The sequence below is a fragment of the Ceratotherium simum genome, chromosome 22, assembly GCF_057802395.1.
Source record: "Ceratotherium simum simum isolate JZ-2026a chromosome 22, ASM5780239v1, whole genome shotgun sequence".
Lineage (NCBI taxonomy): Eukaryota > Metazoa > Chordata > Mammalia > Perissodactyla > Rhinocerotidae > Ceratotherium > Ceratotherium simum.
This window is the reverse complement of record NC_141921.1, coordinates 38,414,378-38,432,732: the sequence shown is the minus strand read 5'-3', so window position 1 is coordinate 38,432,732 and position 18,355 is coordinate 38,414,378. Positions and strand designations below refer to the sequence as shown.

General features: G+C 61.6%; 2 protein-coding genes across 4 annotated transcripts in view; one reads left to right on the top strand and one right to left on the bottom strand.

Moving 5' to 3' along the window:
- The window catches only part of CROCC (ciliary rootlet coiled-coil, rootletin), a 44,946-nt gene extending 36,798 nt beyond the window's left edge, over window positions 1-8,148 (top strand). Inside the window, exons 28-37 of the mRNA XM_087445755.1 lie at window positions 944-1,113; window positions 1,226-1,346; window positions 1,651-1,814; window positions 3,191-3,406; window positions 4,098-4,322; window positions 4,794-4,943; window positions 5,308-5,508; window positions 5,696-5,827; window positions 6,538-6,717; window positions 7,514-8,148. Coding sequence (XP_087301881.1) covers window positions 944-1,113; window positions 1,226-1,346; window positions 1,651-1,814; window positions 3,191-3,406; window positions 4,098-4,322; window positions 4,794-4,943; window positions 5,308-5,508; window positions 5,696-5,827; window positions 6,538-6,717; window positions 7,514-7,600 — 1,646 coding nt within the window. The 3' untranslated portion in view covers window positions 7,601-8,148. The remainder of the gene's footprint in view (window positions 1-943; window positions 1,114-1,225; window positions 1,347-1,650; window positions 1,815-3,190; window positions 3,407-4,097; window positions 4,323-4,793; window positions 4,944-5,307; window positions 5,509-5,695; window positions 5,828-6,537; window positions 6,718-7,513) is intronic.
- Window positions 8,149-9,598: 1,450 nt separating this feature from the next.
- MFAP2 (microfibril associated protein 2) lies at window positions 9,599-16,052 on the bottom strand. Of its 3 annotated transcripts, none has more exons than XM_087446734.1 (9): window positions 15,705-16,052; window positions 13,258-13,335; window positions 12,142-12,231; window positions 11,906-11,932; window positions 11,725-11,811; window positions 11,557-11,601; window positions 10,598-10,616; window positions 10,349-10,422; window positions 9,599-10,108 (listed from the first exon to the last, which is right to left on the bottom strand). In XM_087446734.1, the coding sequence occupies exons 2-9, from the start codon at window positions 13,292-13,294 to the stop codon at window positions 10,005-10,007; spliced, it is 483 nt and encodes a 160-aa protein (XP_087302860.1). In that variant the 5' UTR covers window positions 13,295-13,335; window positions 15,705-16,052; the 3' UTR covers window positions 9,599-10,004. The 3 variants fall into 3 exon arrangements, with proteins under 3 accessions (XP_087302860.1, XP_087302859.1, XP_087302858.1); XM_087446733.1 differs by lacking the exon at window positions 10,598-10,616 and adding an exon at window positions 10,636-10,723 and having other exon boundaries at window positions 12,142-12,228; window positions 15,705-16,038; XM_087446732.1 differs by lacking the exon at window positions 10,598-10,616 and adding an exon at window positions 10,636-10,723 and having other exon boundaries at window positions 15,705-16,035.
- Window positions 16,053-18,355: the final 2,303 nt, after the last annotated feature.

The window sequence follows — 18,355 nt, the reverse complement described above, 5'->3', positions numbered from 1 at the left end:
GAGGATGGAGGCCCGCGGGCAGTGGGTGGACGTCCTGGTCTGGGTCCTTTGGGTGCTGGCGGAGCTGTAGGGCAGCTTGGGCCTCACTTGGCAGAGGCAGGAGGTTGCCCACAGGCTGACCCCCGTTCCTGCAGTCCTGATGTTGACCTCCAGGTGCCGTCCTGTCTCTGCCCGCCCTGCCCCCTCCCACCTCTTTGTAGCCCATCATCTCCCAAGAAGGGCTGGAGGTTTTCTGCTGGGAAATCGGGCTGCCTGGGTTCAAATCCCGGATCCTGATTTTCCCAGCTTTGAGACCAAGCAAATCGGTTCACTGCTTTGAGCCCGCCCAGCCTGTGTAGGGGGCACATTGGTCCTTACCTCTCAGGGAATTACTGTGAGGATGAAATGAGGTGATGGGAAAGCATTGGCCCGGTGCTAGGTACGTAGTAAGTGCTCAGGCCAGGGAGATGTTGAGGTGATGGAGTGTTCCCCTTGGACTGGGTCCTGGGGACACAGCCCTCATGGTGCTCGTGTTCTGGGCAGGGAGGCAGACATCGGGGCCCCATGAGGGTGGGATGAGCTCCCCCCAGCCCAGCTGGGGGTCAGGGAGGCCTCTGGGGAGTGATCTTTACATTTAGGCCTAAAGGAATGAGCCAGGCAAAGAGTAGCCATGGGGAGAGAAGGGAACAGCATGTACGAAGGCCCTAGTGCTGGAAGAGGGAATGTTCTAGAACATGGGAGCTGAGGGTGATGTGGAGTGGCCAGTTTGTAAAGGATGAGAGCGTGATTCTGAGGGCTGTAGGGGGTTAAACAAGAGGTTGAGGGGACCCTGTTTGTGCTGTGGGAAGCTCACATGGGTTGCTGGTTACAGCAGGATGTGTGAGCTGCATTAGGAGCCTGCAGGCAGCATCCAGGCAGGAGAGGCCAGTAGCTCCTGCACCCCTGAACACATCTCCTCCTCCAGGAAGTGGGGAAGGGCTCAGCAGCCCCAGCCCCTTGGAATGCAGCCCTGGGTCCGAGCCACCATCCCCAGGACCTGCCACCTCTCCGGCGTCTCCAGACCTGGACCCGGAGGCGGTGCGGGGGGCCCTCCGGGAATTCCTGCAGGAGCTGCGGAGCGCCCAGAGAGAACGGGTGAGGCTGGGTGTGAGTGGCTGGATAGGGAACCAGGTGGCCGAGGGCCCTGTGAGGGGCTGCAGGTTGTCAGAGCAGGCGTCTTCCCTTTCCCCCCACTTCGGGGCTGCAGGACGAGCTTCGGGCCCAGATGAGTGCCCTGAGTCGCCAGCTGGTGGACTTGGAGGCTGAGAGGGACGGTGCAGCCTCACGGGCACGGCAGCTGCAGAAGGCTGTGGCCGAGAGTGAGGAAGGTGAGTCTGACCCCTGGGTCCCTGCTTTGCTGTCTTGTGCTCTCAGCAGCTGAGGTGGGAGGCTGGCGGATGGCCCTGAGTAGCTCCTGCATCCCTGCCCTGGCCACCATGACCTGAGTTGGGGGCTGTCTCCTCTGGGGAGCCCTCCCTGGTCAGCCCCACCCCATGTCCAGACTGCAGACCCTCAAGGGCTCGGAGAGGCCGGCCCTGTGGTGGGTGGCGGGCGGGCCGGGCTTCTTGTGGCCTGGTTCGGGTCTCGGGGCTGTGCCTGGCCGGGCCTGACGGGGCTGGGTGGGGCCCGCAGCCCGGCGCAGTGTGGATGGGCGGCTGAGCGGGGTCCAGGCGGAGCTGGCACTGCAGGAGGAGAGCGTGCGGCGCAGCGAGCGGGAGCGCCGGGCCGCGCTGGACCAGGTGGCCACCCTGGAGAGGAGCCTGCAGGCCACCGAGAGTGAGCTCCGGGCCAGCCAGGTAGGCAGGCGCTGAGGGCCGGCAGGGGCGAGGGGGAATCTGGGCCTGAATGGGTATCTGTAAGTCCTGCTGTGTGCGTCTCTGTTTCTGTCTGCCTGGGTCTCAGCACCCACTGAGGTGACCAGCCTGTGGCTCTTTCTCCAAAAGCACATTCAGCTTCTATCTTATTCTTCGTTGAGGTCACGAGGCTGCAGAAGAAAGAACCTGGGCTTTTGAGCCTGACAGGCCTGGGTTCAAGTCCGGGCCCTGCTGCTAATGGGCCGGCCTCGTTCCATTTTCCTCATCTGTAAAAGCGGAGGCCCGATAACTGCCTCCCAGCTGCACCTATGCTCTTATCATGGAGGTGATGCTCAGGCCCCCTCTGTTTCCTTCGTCTCTGTGGAGCCACATGGTGGTATTCTGGGGCTTGTGTGTTTGGGGGACATCTGTGTACGCCTGTGTGTGTGTGTGTCTGGGACAGGAAGGACAGGCCCTGGTGGTGACAGTCCGGGTTGCCAAAGCCTTAAGCCCTTCTCTCAGCTCCCCTCCCTCCCTCTCCGCCTCCCCTCCTGGCCCTCCGTTACTGCCCCCACAGCCCACCCCCTGCCTCTGGCTCCGGGCCGAGCTGAGCTGGGTTGTTGTGTCTGCGGCCCCGGCTCTGGCCTTGGGCCCAGCCACAGGGGCCGCGGGAGGAGGCCCAGGACAAAGCTGGGCAGGAGCCAGAGTGGGGCTGCCGGGCCCAGACATGGCAGGGTTGGGGCTCTGAGCAGGCAGGAGAGGGCCAGGCCTGGGGGGTGTTGTAAGAACACCCCCTTGACCCGCCCCGTTGCCAGGATGGTAACAGGAATGGAAGGACCCCAGGCTGTCTTCCTGTCCTCTCCCCACTCCACAAGGCTCCTTCACTGCCTGTGTGGGGGCCTGAGGAGCATCGTCCCTTAACATCTAGTAGGGCCCAGGGCTCCTGCCCGACTGCTCAGGTCCCACATGCAGCTTCTGGGCCTGCATCTGGAGGGATGCAGCAGAGCACGGGAAGCCCTGGAACCTGCATTTTTACAGTCCCCTCCCCTCCCCAGAGCTCTGTGAACCCGAGGTTCTGGTACCAGTCCAGTCCCCCCACTGTACAGATGTGGAGTAGGGCCAGGGAGTAGGAAGGATAACCCTGGACACACAGCTTGTTAGACTCAGCCAGAACTGGAGGTGCTCTGGGACCTTCTGTTCCATCCTGGGCACATGGGGAGACTGAGCCGCCAAGAGGGTCATGGCCAGCCCCGGTCACACGGGGAGCGGTTGCACCAGCCATTCCAAGGCTGCCCCTACTTTCTCCCAAGAGTCCGGGGGGATGTGGGAGGGCTGGGGTGGGCTGGACAGCTAGGGCCTGAGCCCTCACCCACACACAGGAGAAGATCAACAAGATGAAGGCCAACGAGGTAAAGCTGGAGAGCGACAAGCGGCGCCTGAAGGAGGTGCTGGATGCCTCCGAGAGCCGCACCATCAAGCTCGAGCTGCAGCGGCGCTCGCTCGAGGGGGAGCTGCAGCGCAGCCGCCTGGGCCTGAGCGACCGTGAGGCCCAGGCCCAGGCCCTCCAGGACCGGGTGGACTCCCTGCAGAGACAGGTGGGTCCTTCCGCCACTTGCAGGCTCCTCATCTGCATGCCTAGTGCCAAATGCTTTATGGGGACCACGTAATCCTCCCAACAGCCCTGTGAGGCAAGTCTTATTATCATCCCCATTTCGTGGATGGACAAATGGAGGCTCAGAGAGGTGATGTCATCACCCAAGATCACATAGCTAATAAGAGGCAGAGCCAACATTAGAATTTAGGAACGTTTGACAACAGAATCTGCACTCAAGGGAATCATGTGGGACAAGTTAGAGATGTAGATTTCACTCATTTCCCTTTTTGCCTTGGCTGCCAGGAAGCTCAGCTTCAACTGGAATGTTCAGTAACTCTTCTAGCCGTGCGTGGTCACCTACCAAAGTCAAGGACGCAGAAAATTTCGGGGTTATGGTGGTTACCGTTTCTTCTCTATAGCAGCAAGGAGAGGGGAATGAGAACAGGGAGGAGACCATGGGTATGAAACAACTAGGTTGATGGTGCTCTGGGTGAGGATAGTTAGCCAGCAGTGGGACAGGGCCTAGACTGCTGAGCAGTAGGCTGAGCCAGTGGGAGCACATGGGAACAATGGTATCAGTGATGAAGGCCTAGAGAGAGGAAGGGCTTGGCTTGGCTTGGGTTGGACCTCCCTGCTGGAGGCCACAGCGAGAGCAGAGCCACTTGACCAGCCACTGTCTGTCCTCCTGGCAGGTGGCAGACAGTGAGGTGAAGGCAGGGACTCTGCAGCTGACAGTGGATCGGCTGAACGGGGCCCTGGCCAAGGTGGAGGAGAGCGAGGGGGCCCTGCGGGACAAGGTACAAGGCCTGACGGAGGCCCTGGCCCAGAACAGCGCCAGCCTCACCAGCGCCCAGGACAAGAGCCTGCGCCTGCAGAAGGCCCTGACCGCCTGTGAACATGACCGCCAAGTGCTCCAGGTGTGGGGGGACTCCAGGTCCTGGCTGGGGGTGGGCCCGGTGAGCGAGTTAGCCAATAAGGGCAGGCTTGGAGGGCCCCCGGTAGAGAGCCAGCCAGCGGGGCAGTCAGATGGGAACCCTCAGGAGCCAGTCAGTGAGAGCCAGCTTTGAGGGAGGGGTGCACCCAGAAACAGCATCAGCCAATGAGAGGAGGCTCTGGGGGAGGTGGACCCAAGAAGACAACAAGCCAACCAGTACAGGCTTAGAGGGACCCAGGTGCAGGGTTAATGCCGGAGAGTTGGGGTCTGAGGGGTCCCCGCCTGTGCAGGTCGGGGGATAGGCTGTGGGCTGGGCCTGCTGTGGCTCACCCTCCAGGTGAGATGGCCCCGTGTTTTCTGGGCTGTGAGCCTGGCCCAGAGGTACAGAGTAGAGGGGAGCCCTTTGCCTCAGGGCTCGCAGGCCGGCCTGGCACCATCAGCCCCTGTCTCCCAGGAACGGCTGGAGGCCGCTCGGCAGGCATTATCCGAGGCGCGGAAGCAGAGCGTCTCCCTGGGCGAGCAGGTGCAGACGATGGGGGGCGAGCTGGCGGACCTGGAGCTGCAGCGGGCGGAGGCCGAGGGGCGGCTGCAACAGCTGCAGGAGGTGAGGGCCAGGGTGGGCCCCTTCCATCCCCAGGACTCTGAGGCCCTTGGGACGGGATGAGGACCTTCCCACCTATCTCCTACCTTCCCGCTTATCCCAAACCCAGGCCCAGCCTCCTGTGAGGAGGCACCCACAAGCCCAGAAATGAAGCATGGTTCATTGAGTCCATATCCCCATTATACGGATGGAGAAACTGAGGCCCAGAGAGGAGACCTGTCTGGTCTCAGGTGACAGTTCCCTGATGTGGGCCTCACAATTGTCCTGCTGAGTGAGCAGGCACGGCAGGCTGGCATCACCATCCCGAAGCTTCAGGTGCACACGCTGAGGCCCAGAGGCATGAGGGACCTGCTGGTTTCCGCTGCAGGTGCTGCGGCAACGACAAGAGAATGAGGCTGTGACGCTGCACACGGTCCAGAAGCTGCAGGACGAGCGGCGGCTGCTGCAGGAGCGCCTGGGCAGCCTGCAGCGGGCCCTGGCTCAGCTGGAGGCCGAGAAGCGGGAGGCAGAGCGGTCAGCCTTGCGGCTGGAGAAGGACAGGGTGGCCCTCAAGAAGACGCTGGACAAGGTGGGCTGCGCCCCCGGCCCTCCCCTCACTTCCCCTGGGTCCCAGCCATGGTTGGTCCCAGCTGCCTGTCTCTAGGGTCTGGGGGCCTCAGGTGCCCCCTGGTCCTGCTGCCTCTAACCTAACACCCCTCTCTGAGCCCCTCCGCCTTCCCTGAGGCCCCTGATCCCCTCCTGCTCTCCCCTCCCAGGTGGAGCGGGAGAAGCTTCGCAACCACGAGGACACAGTGCGGCTGAGTGCGGAGAAGGGTCGCCTGGACCGCACCCTCACAGGGGCTGAGCTGCAGCTGGCCGAGGCCCAGAGGCAGATCCAGCTGCTGGAGGTCCAGCCCCTGCCCACCCAGCCCCGGACCCAGCCCCACCCTGAGTCCCAGGCAGTCTCAGGAGTTGCTGATGGCTCAGCCAGCCGAGGGCCCTCAACCCCCACAACCCATGAGCCCAGACCCTTGGAGGGGGCGACCCAGAGCCAGGTCCCGGGGGGGGCCTTCCCCAAGTGGAGAGAAAAGAGATGCTACAGGCCGGTTAGCACATAGGCTGTGTCTTCATGGATGTGGGCATGTAGAGGTGTGTGTACGTGAGAGTATTTGTGTGCACATAGCATGACTCTTGTGTACAGATGTGACGAGTCTGAGTATCAGGAATATGTTACGTGTGTGTGTGCGTGTCTTTGTGTACACATCTTCATGTATGTAGAGGTATGTAGGAGTGTCAGGCTTCTGCACATATGCGTGTGTCCACGTGGACACAGGTTAAGTATTACCTGCTTGCTTTTGTGCCTGTATGTATGGGCCTGTCTCTATGTTTGAATACGTCTGTGTGTGTCTGCGCCTGTTTGACGGGGGGTCACTAGGATTCGAAGACCAGGACGGCCAGGGGGGTGGGGGACAAACAAGGACCTCTCTGCATCCCTAGCCTGCACTGGCTTTGCCCCAGTGGGCCTGCAGGCTCCTGCCCTGGGGAGGTGCCTGACACCGCCTCCAGCGCGCGCACGCACGCACACGACCAGACCCCCGACTGGCGGACCCTCCTGCAGGCCCAGGTGGTGACGCTGGGGCAGGACCATAGCCCAGCCCGGCTGGAGGCTGATGAGCAGCAACGGCAGGAGCTGCAGCAGGAAGTGGAGCGCCTGCGCAGTGCCCAGGTGCAGACGGAGCGCACGCTGGAGGCGCGGGAGCGGGCCCACCGGCAGAGGGTGCGTGGGCTGGAGGAGCAGGTACTCAGGCTGGTGTGCTCCGGGACCAGCCAGGGGGCTGCAGAACCGGCAGGACCCGCCTTGGGAAGCTGGGCCGGGATGGAAGTGTGGAGCTGGAGGAGGGGGAGAAGGGGTGAGGAGGAGGAGGGGGAGAGGGCTGGTGGTGACCTCTTGGGTAGAAGCAGTCAGTGGCAGCTGTAACTGAAATGGTCCGTGAGTCTATGCTGCTATCAACCATGGCTGGACACGTGCTCAAGTGACGTCACTGGAACTCAGTCCCCTCCCGTGGCTCTGCTCTCCTCTGGCTCCATGCCCAGGCGTCTCCCTGGGCGGCACAGGTGGCCTCAGCAACTCCAGCCTCAGATTGTCCCAACAACTGGTGATCGCAGAGGAGAGGGGGGGCCTTTTCCCAGAGAGCAACAGCACGGGTCCCAGGGATGATCCTCACTGGCCAGCTTAGACCCCAGGCCCCTCCCTGACCCGCCCTTCATGTCTGCAGGGCAAGGCCACTCTCATAGGCCAGGCCTGGGTCACAGGCCCACCCCCGGAGTCAGGCGAGCACGGGGACAATCCAAGTGATGAGAGTGGGGTTGGGGTGGCCCCTGAGGAGCTGCTGAGCAGTCAGAGGACTCCCCACTGCTACATGGAGCAAAATGAGAAGGGAAGGAAATACCTGGCTCCTAATGAGACCAGCTTTTCCTGAAACAGGCAGCGTTGGGTCCCTCCTGGGGCCCCAGCTGCAGTCACCCCCTTTCCCTGAAATCAGGCTGGGGGCCTGGGCCAGCCAGGCTGGCCTTACCTCCTCTTTCTTCTCCAGGTGTCCACGTTGAAGGGACAGCTGCAGCAAGAGCTTCGAAGGAGCTCAGCATCCTTCTCCCCGCCCTCCGGCCCCCCCGAGAAATGAGCCCCTTCCCAGTTGGCATCCTGGAAAGCAGCCCCCAGAGGGCCTCCTCTCCAGCGCAGTCCACCCAGCGCCTGGGGCCGTCGGGGCCTCCAGAGCCCTGCTGGGGGCTAGGAGGAGCCGGGATGGGGGTGCTGAGGGGCCAGGACTCCAGCGCCAGGCCAGACCCTGGAGGCACTTCCCAGCACCACGAGCCGCCCGCCCCCTGTGGGCCCACCTCAGTCTAGCGGCCTGCCCCGGATGAGCCACTGCAGACTGTACGGGATCCTCCCTGCGAGTGGCCAAGCCGAGGCCAGGGGCGGGGGGGACCCCTTGTCTCTGGCCAGCGCTGGAGCCGGGGCTCATGGGAAGGAGGCAGGGTACCCAGGCCTAAGTCAGGGGCCCGAGACCTGGCCCTCCCCTGGCTTCCCAGAGACCTCTCCGCCTTAGTTCAGAGTGTTTGTCAGGAATTCCTCAGAGAGTTCAGAGTCCCTATATTTTTATACCTTTTTACAATGTTAACTGTTTAGAACTGTTGTGTTTTTTTGTACAAGACGCATTTTCTAAAAACAGTTTGTACAGACGTGTTCCTTTACTATCCGTGTGCCTCCTCCCTCTGGAGGAGGGGAGACAGGAGGGGCCTGGGGCAGGAGGGATGGGTCCCCTAGTGAGGGTGCTCAGGGAGATGGGGAGGCTTTAGAAAGGCCTGTGCAACTTACCAACCTCACAGGATGTCGGGGCGGGAGGCCGCCGGGTCCCGCATCACCCACCGCACTCAACACATGGGCAACCTGCGCAGCTCGACTCTCCAGCCAAGCTTTCTTGCCCCTTTCTCTGGTCCCACCTCAGGACGGGGCCCACCCCTGGGACAGTGGCAGGCCTTCCAGGCAGTGGGAGCAAGGGCAGGCCTGGCAGCGAACGTGGGGTCTTGTCCTCGCTCCGCGGGGCAAACCTGCTGAGCCTCTCAGAGCCTCACTTTGCTCAGCTGTAGAATGAAACCCGCCTCACAGCGTGGTTGTGAGGAAGCTCACATGGAAGGTGTTCAATCAGTGTTTCCAAGGAGAATTTCCACTCATCCCATGGAGTTCAACCGAGTCAGGGCTGCCCCAGCTCTGCCACTTTTTTTTTTTTTTTTAATTTATTTTTCCCCTAAAGCCCCAGGCGATAGTTGCATGTCATAGTTGCACATTCTTCTGGTTGCTGTATGTGGGACGTGGCCTCAGCATGGCCGGAGAAGCAGTGCGTCTATGCGCGCCCGGGATCCGAACCCGGGCCGCCTGCATCGGAGCGCACGCACTTAACCGCTAAGCCACGGGGCCGGCCCTAGCTCTGCCACTTCTGACCGTGGAACCTTGGGGGGTTACCTAATGCCTCTGGGCTGTTTCCCTGCCGGTAAGATGGGGATATTTATTGTACCCACCACACAGGCCTGTTTGGAGGGTTGACTAGGACCGTGTGCTGAGCCCTCATGCAGAGCCTGGTCCCCACATGCTGCTCAGAGGGAGGTATCATAATGGCTTGCCCTGTTTCTGCCCTCTGAACTGCTCCAGCCCCCACCCCCAAAAAAGCCCTTGATCTCAGAGTCCACCTACCTTCACCTCCTGCCTCATACCCTATACACGCCCCTATGCTTCCGCACGGGCGGCCGCCCATCTTGGCTTGCACCCCTCTTATGACGGGGGACTTGTGCCCTCATCAAGCAGCCCTGACAACGAGAAAGCTTTACTCTTGAACCTTCTATTCCCGATGCAACTCTCTGCGATACATACACACGCACGCACGCACACACGCACACACACATGCACACCCTAGTGGGGCAGCTGTCATGGCCCATCTTTTGGAGCAGGTCAGAGCTGAAGCCGGTGAGGGAGGAGGCAGGGCTGGGACAACAGAGGAAAGGCCACAGGTCACCTGAACAGACCCTTCTTCCCAAGGGGCCAGGCAGCCTCTCAGTGAGGACGGGCAGTGTTGGAGGCACCCGGCCACCCTCTCTGTGCTCTCAACTGAAAAAGTGACTCTGAATCTTTTGTAAAAACTTGTTTTTAATTTTGTATAAAACAAAGGTGGTCTACGCCCGAGGGGCTGTAGGAAATCCAAGCAGACCAGCTGGGGTCAGGGCATAGCCTACCTCGGGGGACCGGGGGGACTGTCCTCCGAGGGACTGAGAAGGCACATCAGAGGCCGAGGTCCCACCGAGAGGCCTGGGACACCCCCAGTCTGGGGGGTGAAGACTGGGTGGTGGGGAGCCCCCATTGTGCCCCAGGCGTGGCCACGGGCAGGGGGAGGGGCCTGAGACAACCCCCAGGGCCGCAGTCCACTAACTTTTTACAGAATCAAAGGCATGTTGGGCTGGGGGAAGCACCAGGTAAGGCAGGGCCGAGGGCCCCGGATCCAAGCAGGGTACAGGGCTCCAGGTGCCAGCTCCAGCCTAGCAGCCCCCGCAGCTCCTAGCACAGGAGGCCGCCACAGACTGGCACAGGCCGCTGCTGGCCATCACGCCACATTTGGAGAACTTGTCCCGACACAGGTCAGCTATTGTGCAGATAGGAAGGAGTGGGGTCAGGGTGGGGCTGGGTGGTGGGGATTGCTAGCCCCCCCACCCCCCCAGCCCTGGTGAGGAGGATGTTCTAAGGGTGAAAAGCAGCCAGGAGGGGAGCTCGGATCTCTTGGAAGTGGCCCCAGCACAGAATACGTGTTTAATAAATATCAGGTGGGTGGGCAGATAATGCCTGGCCGCCGGGCAGGGGGAGCCTGGGGTGGAGGCCTTCCTACCTCGGAGCAGCTCCTCGTGGGCACAGACTGTGCGGACACAGATCTCCTTGTTGACCACGTACACGCGGCGGAGGCTGAGGGGATAGGGCCGGGGAGGTGTCAGCCTCACCCTTACCCTGCCCCACTGGGAGAGTCCCCAGCCTGGGCTTAACCAGAGTTGAGCGCAACTTCAGGATTCACTGTCTTTCCCCAAGCTCCCACCTTGCTGGCTGGAGCTGTGACCCCCATCCCCCCGCCACCTGCGCTCACCTGTAGAAGCAGACCTCACCTGTAGAAGCAGACCTCACCTGTAGAAGCAAACCTCGTTGAGACACTGTTTGCAGGGCTTGTGTATGGAGTAGAGGCGGGTGCACGGGTACTGCTCCTCGCGGCAGTCTGGGTGACAGGCAGGATCAGAGTAGGGGCTGCAGCTTGGGGCCCAGAGCTGGGGGGCTGCCCCCAACCTTGTCCACTGGAGACGGGCTCTCAGGGCCTAGGTACCCCTGCACCCTCCTGGCCAGCCCAGACACACGCACATACACACACCCCCCCACACACGCCCAACAGATGCCACACAGCACTGTGGGACCTCCCGGGGCTGCCCGAGTTTGTACAATATTTGTAGACATACACGAATTCATGACCACACCTAGAAATGTATATTCTGACGTACGTAAGTTCAAACACAAATCCACATCCACACACACACGGTCACAAAAGTCCACACCAACCTCACAGGCAGGTCCGCACCCGCTCCCAGGAGCACACACTAACACGCTGAGCTCAGAGGGGAGACAGCGTCCCTCATGCAGTCTGGCTCTCTCAGGCTCTTGGCTGGGGCAGCACGGGCCCCCTGCTCAGCCGGCCTGGGCTTCCTGCCCCCTCCTCGCCTGGCTTGCCATGAGCACCACCCCGTCCCGCTGGCTGGCAGGAAGCCCCCAGCACGCTCCTGCCCCTCCCCAGTGTCTGGGAGTAGAGGGCCCCTCCCGAGGCTGCAGCCAACTCAGCCTCCAGCCAGGCCCGGGGGCCAGGTGGATCTCCCAGAGCTGCCCAAGGGGCCCTGGAGTTGCCAGCCTAACGCAGGGGCACGTCTACAAGCCCCCCACACCACCATCTACCCCAGCAAGAGCAAAAGGCCTAGCAGTCTCTGTTCCACCAGCGCTGCACCCCGCTCTACCCCGGCTTCCAGGGCCATGCCTCTGTTTCTCCAGATGTCAGGAAAGCCTTACCAAGAGGCCCAGGCTCCGTGGGCTCCGTCTCTGCATCTCCTGGTTCTGGTGTTGGGAGAGGGGCAGGCAGAGGTCACCGGGAGGGGTCCACTCAGGGCAGGGTGGGGTCACCTCTCCCTGCCCCCGCACAGACCCCCACCCCCGGGTTGACAGGAGCTGGTGGCCTACCTAAGGTGGGGGCTGGGATGACTTCCTCTTGGACCTGCTGCTGTTGGACCTGCTGTAACTGCTCCTCGGGGGGCCGAGGAGTCACCTCTGCAACGAGGGGTGATAAGGGGGTCCGCTCCCCTCCCCCCAGGGGCTCCCTCACCAGCTGCCCACCCATCCTGCCCTGCCCCCAGCCCTTTACCTTGATAATCATAGTAGTCCGGGTTGTCTGAAGACAAAGATGAATGTGGAATTGGTGGGGGGTCAGGCCTGCCCCCAGCCGCAGGGGCAACGGAGGCCACACCTGAGCCAGCGACCGCTCTCCGCGAGTCCCAGCACCCACCCCACCCGGCCCCTGGCTGAGCCACACACATCTGGGGAGCCAGGCCTCGCTGATGCGGCAGGGCTGGGGGAGAGCTGAGGTGGGCAAGCCCTTACCGATCTGGTCGCTGTAGTGGGTGTACTGGACGTGGTCCGGGAACGGAGGCAGCGGGCCCAGATCATACTGGCCCTGAGCCAGCAGGCCTGCTGTGAGGAGGCAAATCCTGAGGGGGTGCCCTGCAGAGAAGACCAGCAGGGGCCCCGAGGCAATTCTGGGGAGGGCAGGTAGAGGTCCCAAGGGCAGGCCTGTAAGACCCTAAGATCCTACAACCAGATTCTCAGAATCCAAACTCCTTCCTCAGCCACAAAAGCCCTTACACTCCTTGGCTGTCACCTCACTGACCTCATCCTGCCCATCTCCCCATGTTGGCCCCTGGCTGTTCCTGGAACTCAGCAAGCTCCTGCCCGCCCCAGGGACTTTGCATTTGACGTTCCCTAGGCCTGTGATCCTGGTTAGCTCTCCTCATTCAGGTCTGGATTGAACTTTCAGCTCTGCTAAGAGGCCCTTGCTGGCCCACCCACCCTCTCCATCGCATCCTCCTGTTTATTTCCATCATAGCACTCAGCACAATGTGACATTTATCACATCTACTTGATAATATCGGCCTCCCTTCGCTGGATGGCAGCAGCAGAAGGGCAGGGATTTGTCTGCCTGGTTCATGGCTGTGCCCCCGGGGCCTAGCCTGGCACATGGTAGGAGCTCAACAAATACCTGTTAAATGAATGAATGCTAGACCCGGCAGGGTTTTATGATCCCCATTGATAACTGCTCATTTGACCAACAGAGACCCCCGCCAAGGTCAAGACTGTACAGGGCAGTTGGGCCCCAAATGGGTCTAGAACCCAGGCCCCCAGACTCCCTGCCTTGGGTGCCCCCTACTCCTACACGTCAGCTCCCAGGTGGGTCAGTAAGAGCAAAAGCATGGACTCCTGGTGCCTGGGCGTGTGCCCACTCTCCAGAATCCTGCCTGCCTGCTGCTGTGGAGGGTTGGGGGTGAGGGCCTCAGACACTGGGGCGGTTGGCCAGTCCAGTCTGTGGTCCGGGAGGCTCTGGGACCCGGGAAGCTGAGTTCTGGCTGTAGGGCACAACACAGGCTCACTGCCAGCTCCCTCCCTCCACAAACCCCATGCCCACCCACAAAATGGGAGCCTCCCGCCCCAGGAGCCACTTACCAGGCAGGAACAGCAGGAAGAGGTAGGCCGCTCTCATGGCCACACAGCGAGGCGGGCTGGGCTGGTGTCAGAGGACAGCTGGGGGAAGGGGGGCGGGGGGAAGCTGTGTCGGGGTCCACGAACCCAGGACTGCAGAGCCCAGCTCTGCTCCCCCGAATTCAGCCAGGAGGAGGCACTTAGAATAGAAGCCAGGCATATGGAGGGCCAGGGAGTCTGCGGGGGAACTACTTTGAGGAAACATCTGCTGTCCCTGATGGCCCATGGGGTGTTCAGGGCCAAGGGACAAGACCTCCAACCCGGTTCCAGGGCTTATCTTGACAAACGGACAGACCCTATCCTGCCCTGCTGCACTAAGGGGACGTTTTTAATCCCTTGCCAGCCCTGACCCTGCTCTCCTTGCCCACACCCATGCCCACCCTCTGGTTCAGCACCTCCCCAGGTGTCTAATGCTCTGGTCATGTGACTCTGACCCCAGGGCCATCATCGGGACCCCAGCCCTGCTCCGCCAACATCACGGCCGGCCCGGAGTCAGCAGCGGCTGCCAGACCCACCACCTGCTCCCAATTAGCCCCTGGGCCCTGAGCATTTAACTCAGCAGGAAACCACATGCATGCACGGCCCCAGGGGCCCCTAGGGCAGCCAGGCCTGGGCAGGGCTCCCACCCCCAGAAGATTCCTCTCCTGCCAGGCCTCCAGGCCTCCCAAGACCTGGCTGTCTTCATCACAGACGCACGAGACTGAGGTCTATTTGTCTGCAGCAGCAGGAAGCACTTAGGGTGGAGTCTGAGGAGGTTTCTCTGGATCCTAGAAGGGCAGCGCTGGAGGGGACTATGATGTCACCCAGCCTAGGGGTTCTGAGTCCCCTGACATTGTATGACAAATGGTGTGTGTGTAATTTTGGGGGGAAAGGGCAGTGGTCCATAGCTTTCACCAGGCTCTTCAAGAACTCCTGGTGGAGTGCAGCCTCCAGTCTTTGGCCACACAGGGGACTTGGCAGAGTCTACAGGTCCCCATGTCCAGTCCAGGCTCAGTGGAGGCAGCCTCAAGACTGTCAGCTTTCTGCTGGGAGGGCTGGGAGAGAGTCCACGGGCTAACCCATCCAGGATGAGGGCCCCTTCCCTGCCACAACAGAGGGTGTTTTTCCAGACGGCTAACTGGAAACCCAACTTGCCGTATCTCCCCCGGGGAATCTAGGGAGAGGGGAAAGAAAGGGGCAGAACCATGGGCATCTTTCCCTCCTTCCTCCCATTCCAGAGACTTCTGTGGCCCCCTGCCCATCTCATACATTCAACATCTCAGTCCCTCCTTAACCCTACTGCAGTGGGATGAAGTGGGGGGTGGGGGAGACTCATGACTCACGCTGCCCCAGGGGCAGGGGACATCTGGCTCCCCACACCCCCATTCTGAAAACCCTTGGCCTCCTCATGCTGGGGGTGCTGAAGGACCTGGAGCTCCTTCCTTGTGACTCTCTGCAAGGCCTCCCTATCCCGTCCTTGTCCCCCAGGCTGGTGGCAGCCAGGCTAGTGGAAGCTGTCACCACTCAGGATGAGGCCCTGAGTTGGGACCTAAGGGGTCTTAAGAGGTGGGGGGCACTTCCATCTGTCCCCAAATCCCTCCTAAGCTTCTCAGCCCCCTGCATGGAGTCTTTTCCTCTCCCAGAAGATCTGGCACCCAGGCCCAAGCTTATTGGGGAAAGGGGCCCCCGGGGCACGAGGTGGGGCCGTCAAGAGAAGAGTCCAGGTGGGAGTAATGGATCCCTCCCAGGGGACCACATCTCCGAGCACTACTAGACTGGATTTTTTGGGTGTGGGGGAGGCCGGGACCTGCCTAGGAGGCGGCCCCCCCACTCTGGCCCTTTCCACAGCTGCAGACTCCCCTCCCCTCTGCCTTCCTGGGGCCTACTCGGAGCCCCTGCGCCCACGCGCACTGCTCTCTAGGCTCTGCCTGCTCAAGAGGCCGGCCTGGGGTCCGCCTGGAGGAAACCAGATGTTGCAGCCGCACAGCTGGGAACAATCAGCCACGGAAACTTGCTCGGCGCGCTCGCTCGCGCTCTCGCAGTCTCTGATCTCTCTTTGTCTCTCCAAGTCTCTGGCCCGGACGCTCCCGCCGGACACCCCCACCCCACCCGCCACATTCCAACCTCCCAGGGAGAACAAAAGCCGTCCCCATCCCTGACGCCCCCACCTCTGGCTGCCCCCAAACTCGGGCTCCCCTCCCTCCCAACTCGCGTCCTCCCCTCAAAGCGACCCCAGACTTTCCAGCGCCCTCTTAGCATCTGCTCGGACGGCCCCGGGGTCAGGGTCCGGGCAGCCGGCCCCAGGGTCCGGGACCCGCAGAGCCCGGCGCCCCCCGCACCTGGGGGCCCTCCGACGCCCCTGCCCGCGCCCGGGCCCCCCGAGCGCCCCCGCCGGGTCCGGCCGCCGGGTCCGGCCACCGGCCGGCGCCTACCTGTCCGGGTCACTCCGCCGCCCGCTCCGAGTCCGCCCGCCGGAGCCGCCCCTTTGCCCGCTCCGAGCCCCCCTCCGGGCCCCCGACGGGGCCGGCGCCCGCCCTCCAGCCCCGGATCCGCTGGGTCCTAACGCGAGCGCCGCCGCCCAGGCCGCCACGCTGCGCCCTCGGGGCTTCACCCTCTTCTGGGGGCGGCCCTGCGGGGAGGAGGCGCCCGCCGGGCCGTCCGCACGTCTGTCGGCCCTTTACACGGTGCAGAAGGCTCCCTCCTCGTCTCCTCAGCACGTGTGGCCCGCAGTCAACGTTGTGCGGTGGGCGAGGTGGCTGTGTTACCCCCATTTTACAGAGGAGGAAACCGAGGCTCATAAAGCGATTCACCCACGGCCACTCAGCTAGAAGTAAGCCTTGCTCTCCCCTCTGGCTTCCGGGACACCCTCCCCGGCCTGGTTTTCCTCCTGCCTCTCTGGCTGTGCCTTCTGGGTCTCCTTAGCCCGCTCTGGGCGGATGGAGACTACGTCCATAACCAGCGTTTCTTTCAGCCCACGGGCTACGGGACTACCGGGCCTGGCACCACGAATGTCCCCAAGGCACATGAGATTCAACAAGGATCCAAGTCCAAATTCACGACCTCCCGACCCTCCCCCATTCTGGGAAGGCCCCACCATCCTTCTGTTACCCAGGCTTCCTCCCCTGCCCCCAGCCCTCCCTGCAGTCCAGCATCCGCCCACTAATCCTGCCTCACAAACATCTTTGAGTCTGTCCCCTGCCCCCACCGTGGTGTAAGCCTCCAACGTCTCTTGTCTGGACTCTGTAATAATCTCCAATCTGGGCCTTCCCAAGTGGGCGCTGCCCTCCCCCACCCACCTCAGCCAGGGCTCCCTTCTACTTAAAGCCTTCCGCTAGTTTCTCTAGTACCTAGGATCAAGGGTAAGCTACCTTGTGGCCTCCAAGAGCCCTTCCCTTCATCGTGGTCTGGCTCTGCCTCCAGCCACATGGCCTTTTGGGAGTCTTATTAACCCTTTCCTCTGCCATAAAGACCACAGGGCCTTTGCTCAAACTGTTTCTTCCTCCTGGAACACTGGTAGGGTCCACCTTCTTCAGGTTATAGATCAAACCGTCCCTTGCTCTGAGGAGCTTTCCCTTTCTCCCTTATGATTTTAAGCACCTTCTGCTTTACTGCTCACAGCTGTCAGTCTGCCCTGTGCCTGTGATGGTTTAGATCCTGCCCGTCTCCCCAACGAGCCTGTCAGCCACATGAAGACAGGGACAAGGTCTGTTTTTGCTTATCCTCAGTTTTTGCTCTTTAGGCACAGTGCCAGGCTCAGAGCAGCTGTTAGTAACATTTGTGGTATGAATGAATGTACTCTCAATTCTCCTGGGAGAGACTGGCTGGGTGGGGGGGCAGGCCCCTCCCTCTGGGCAGTCCTCAGCCCTGCCTGCCCCGGAGCTTCAGATCTCCTTGCCCCCAGTCATGCCGCCCACAACTGCCTGTCCCTTAGACCCTGAATCCTATTCGACAGGGACTAAACATGTCCCATGCATCATTTGTTCCCCAGCTGGTTTGTTGAATGAATGAATGAATAACTATCTGCCAGCCCCCCTCCAGTGTCTATCACAATGTAGCAGTGACTGTTGTCCCCTGGAGCACTGTGGGCCCTGTGGGCCGGGCCAGCCCTTTGTGCCCTCCCTTAGCCCCTCACTGCAGCCAGGTGCAATCCAGGAGGGTAGGAGGGGGAACTGCCTGGCGGAAATGCTGTCCCCTACACTTGGGGGGAAACTGAGGCTCTGAAGCTGCCAAATCGTGTTCTGGCTCCCAGATCCTCTGTGCTGCTTCTATCCACTGGCCCTAAGGACCCAGGCAGAGGTGGCGGCTCTTCCGGGAGGGGGTCGTGGGTGTGGGAGCTCTTCTTCCAATGTCCTTGGAGATTTGCTCCCTCCCTGCCCGCCTATCATGCCGGGTTATAAGCGGCCCACGGGCAGAGGCCATGTTGCTGTTCACGCTGTAGCCCCTGTGCCTGGCACATGACTGCCCAGTAAATGCATGAAGAGTTGGCTAAGGGTAGAGGAGAGATTCGAACCCAGGCCTCTCCCTGTGTCCTCTGGCCTCCCTTGAACAGCATCTGCCCTCCCTGCACTGTTGCTGGCTGAGGACTTAGCGCCCAGAGCAGGCCTGTGGATGTGCCTGATATTATGAGTTACCTTGTCATGCCCCATGTCCCTTCTCCCGTTTGATTCAACACTTACTGGGCTCCTTCTAGGGCAGGCCTGGGGACGGCGCCAGGGTTTCCAGTAATGAGGTTGGCGGGGGCTCTTGGAGGACAGGACACAGTCTTTCTTTCCTGTTCTCCTCTGCCCAGCAAGATGGGCCAGATGACTGAGTTGCATCTCCAGAGTAGGCCCTGGCTAGTGTCCCACTGGTGGAGTGAGGTCAGAAGCACCCACCCTTCCCCGGGGGACAGTGCATGTGGTTCTGGCTGGGAGACGAGGGCTCAGAGCATGCATTTTCATCTGAGGGAGGAACCGGACCACAAACACGTCCCAGGATGTGGGGGGTGGCAGGGAGGAGAGAAGGGAACTGCCCCAGTTAAATGCCTCTTGGCGATGGCACCCAGCGGCACTTGTCGAGGCAAGTCTGTTCTTTTCCTGCCCCC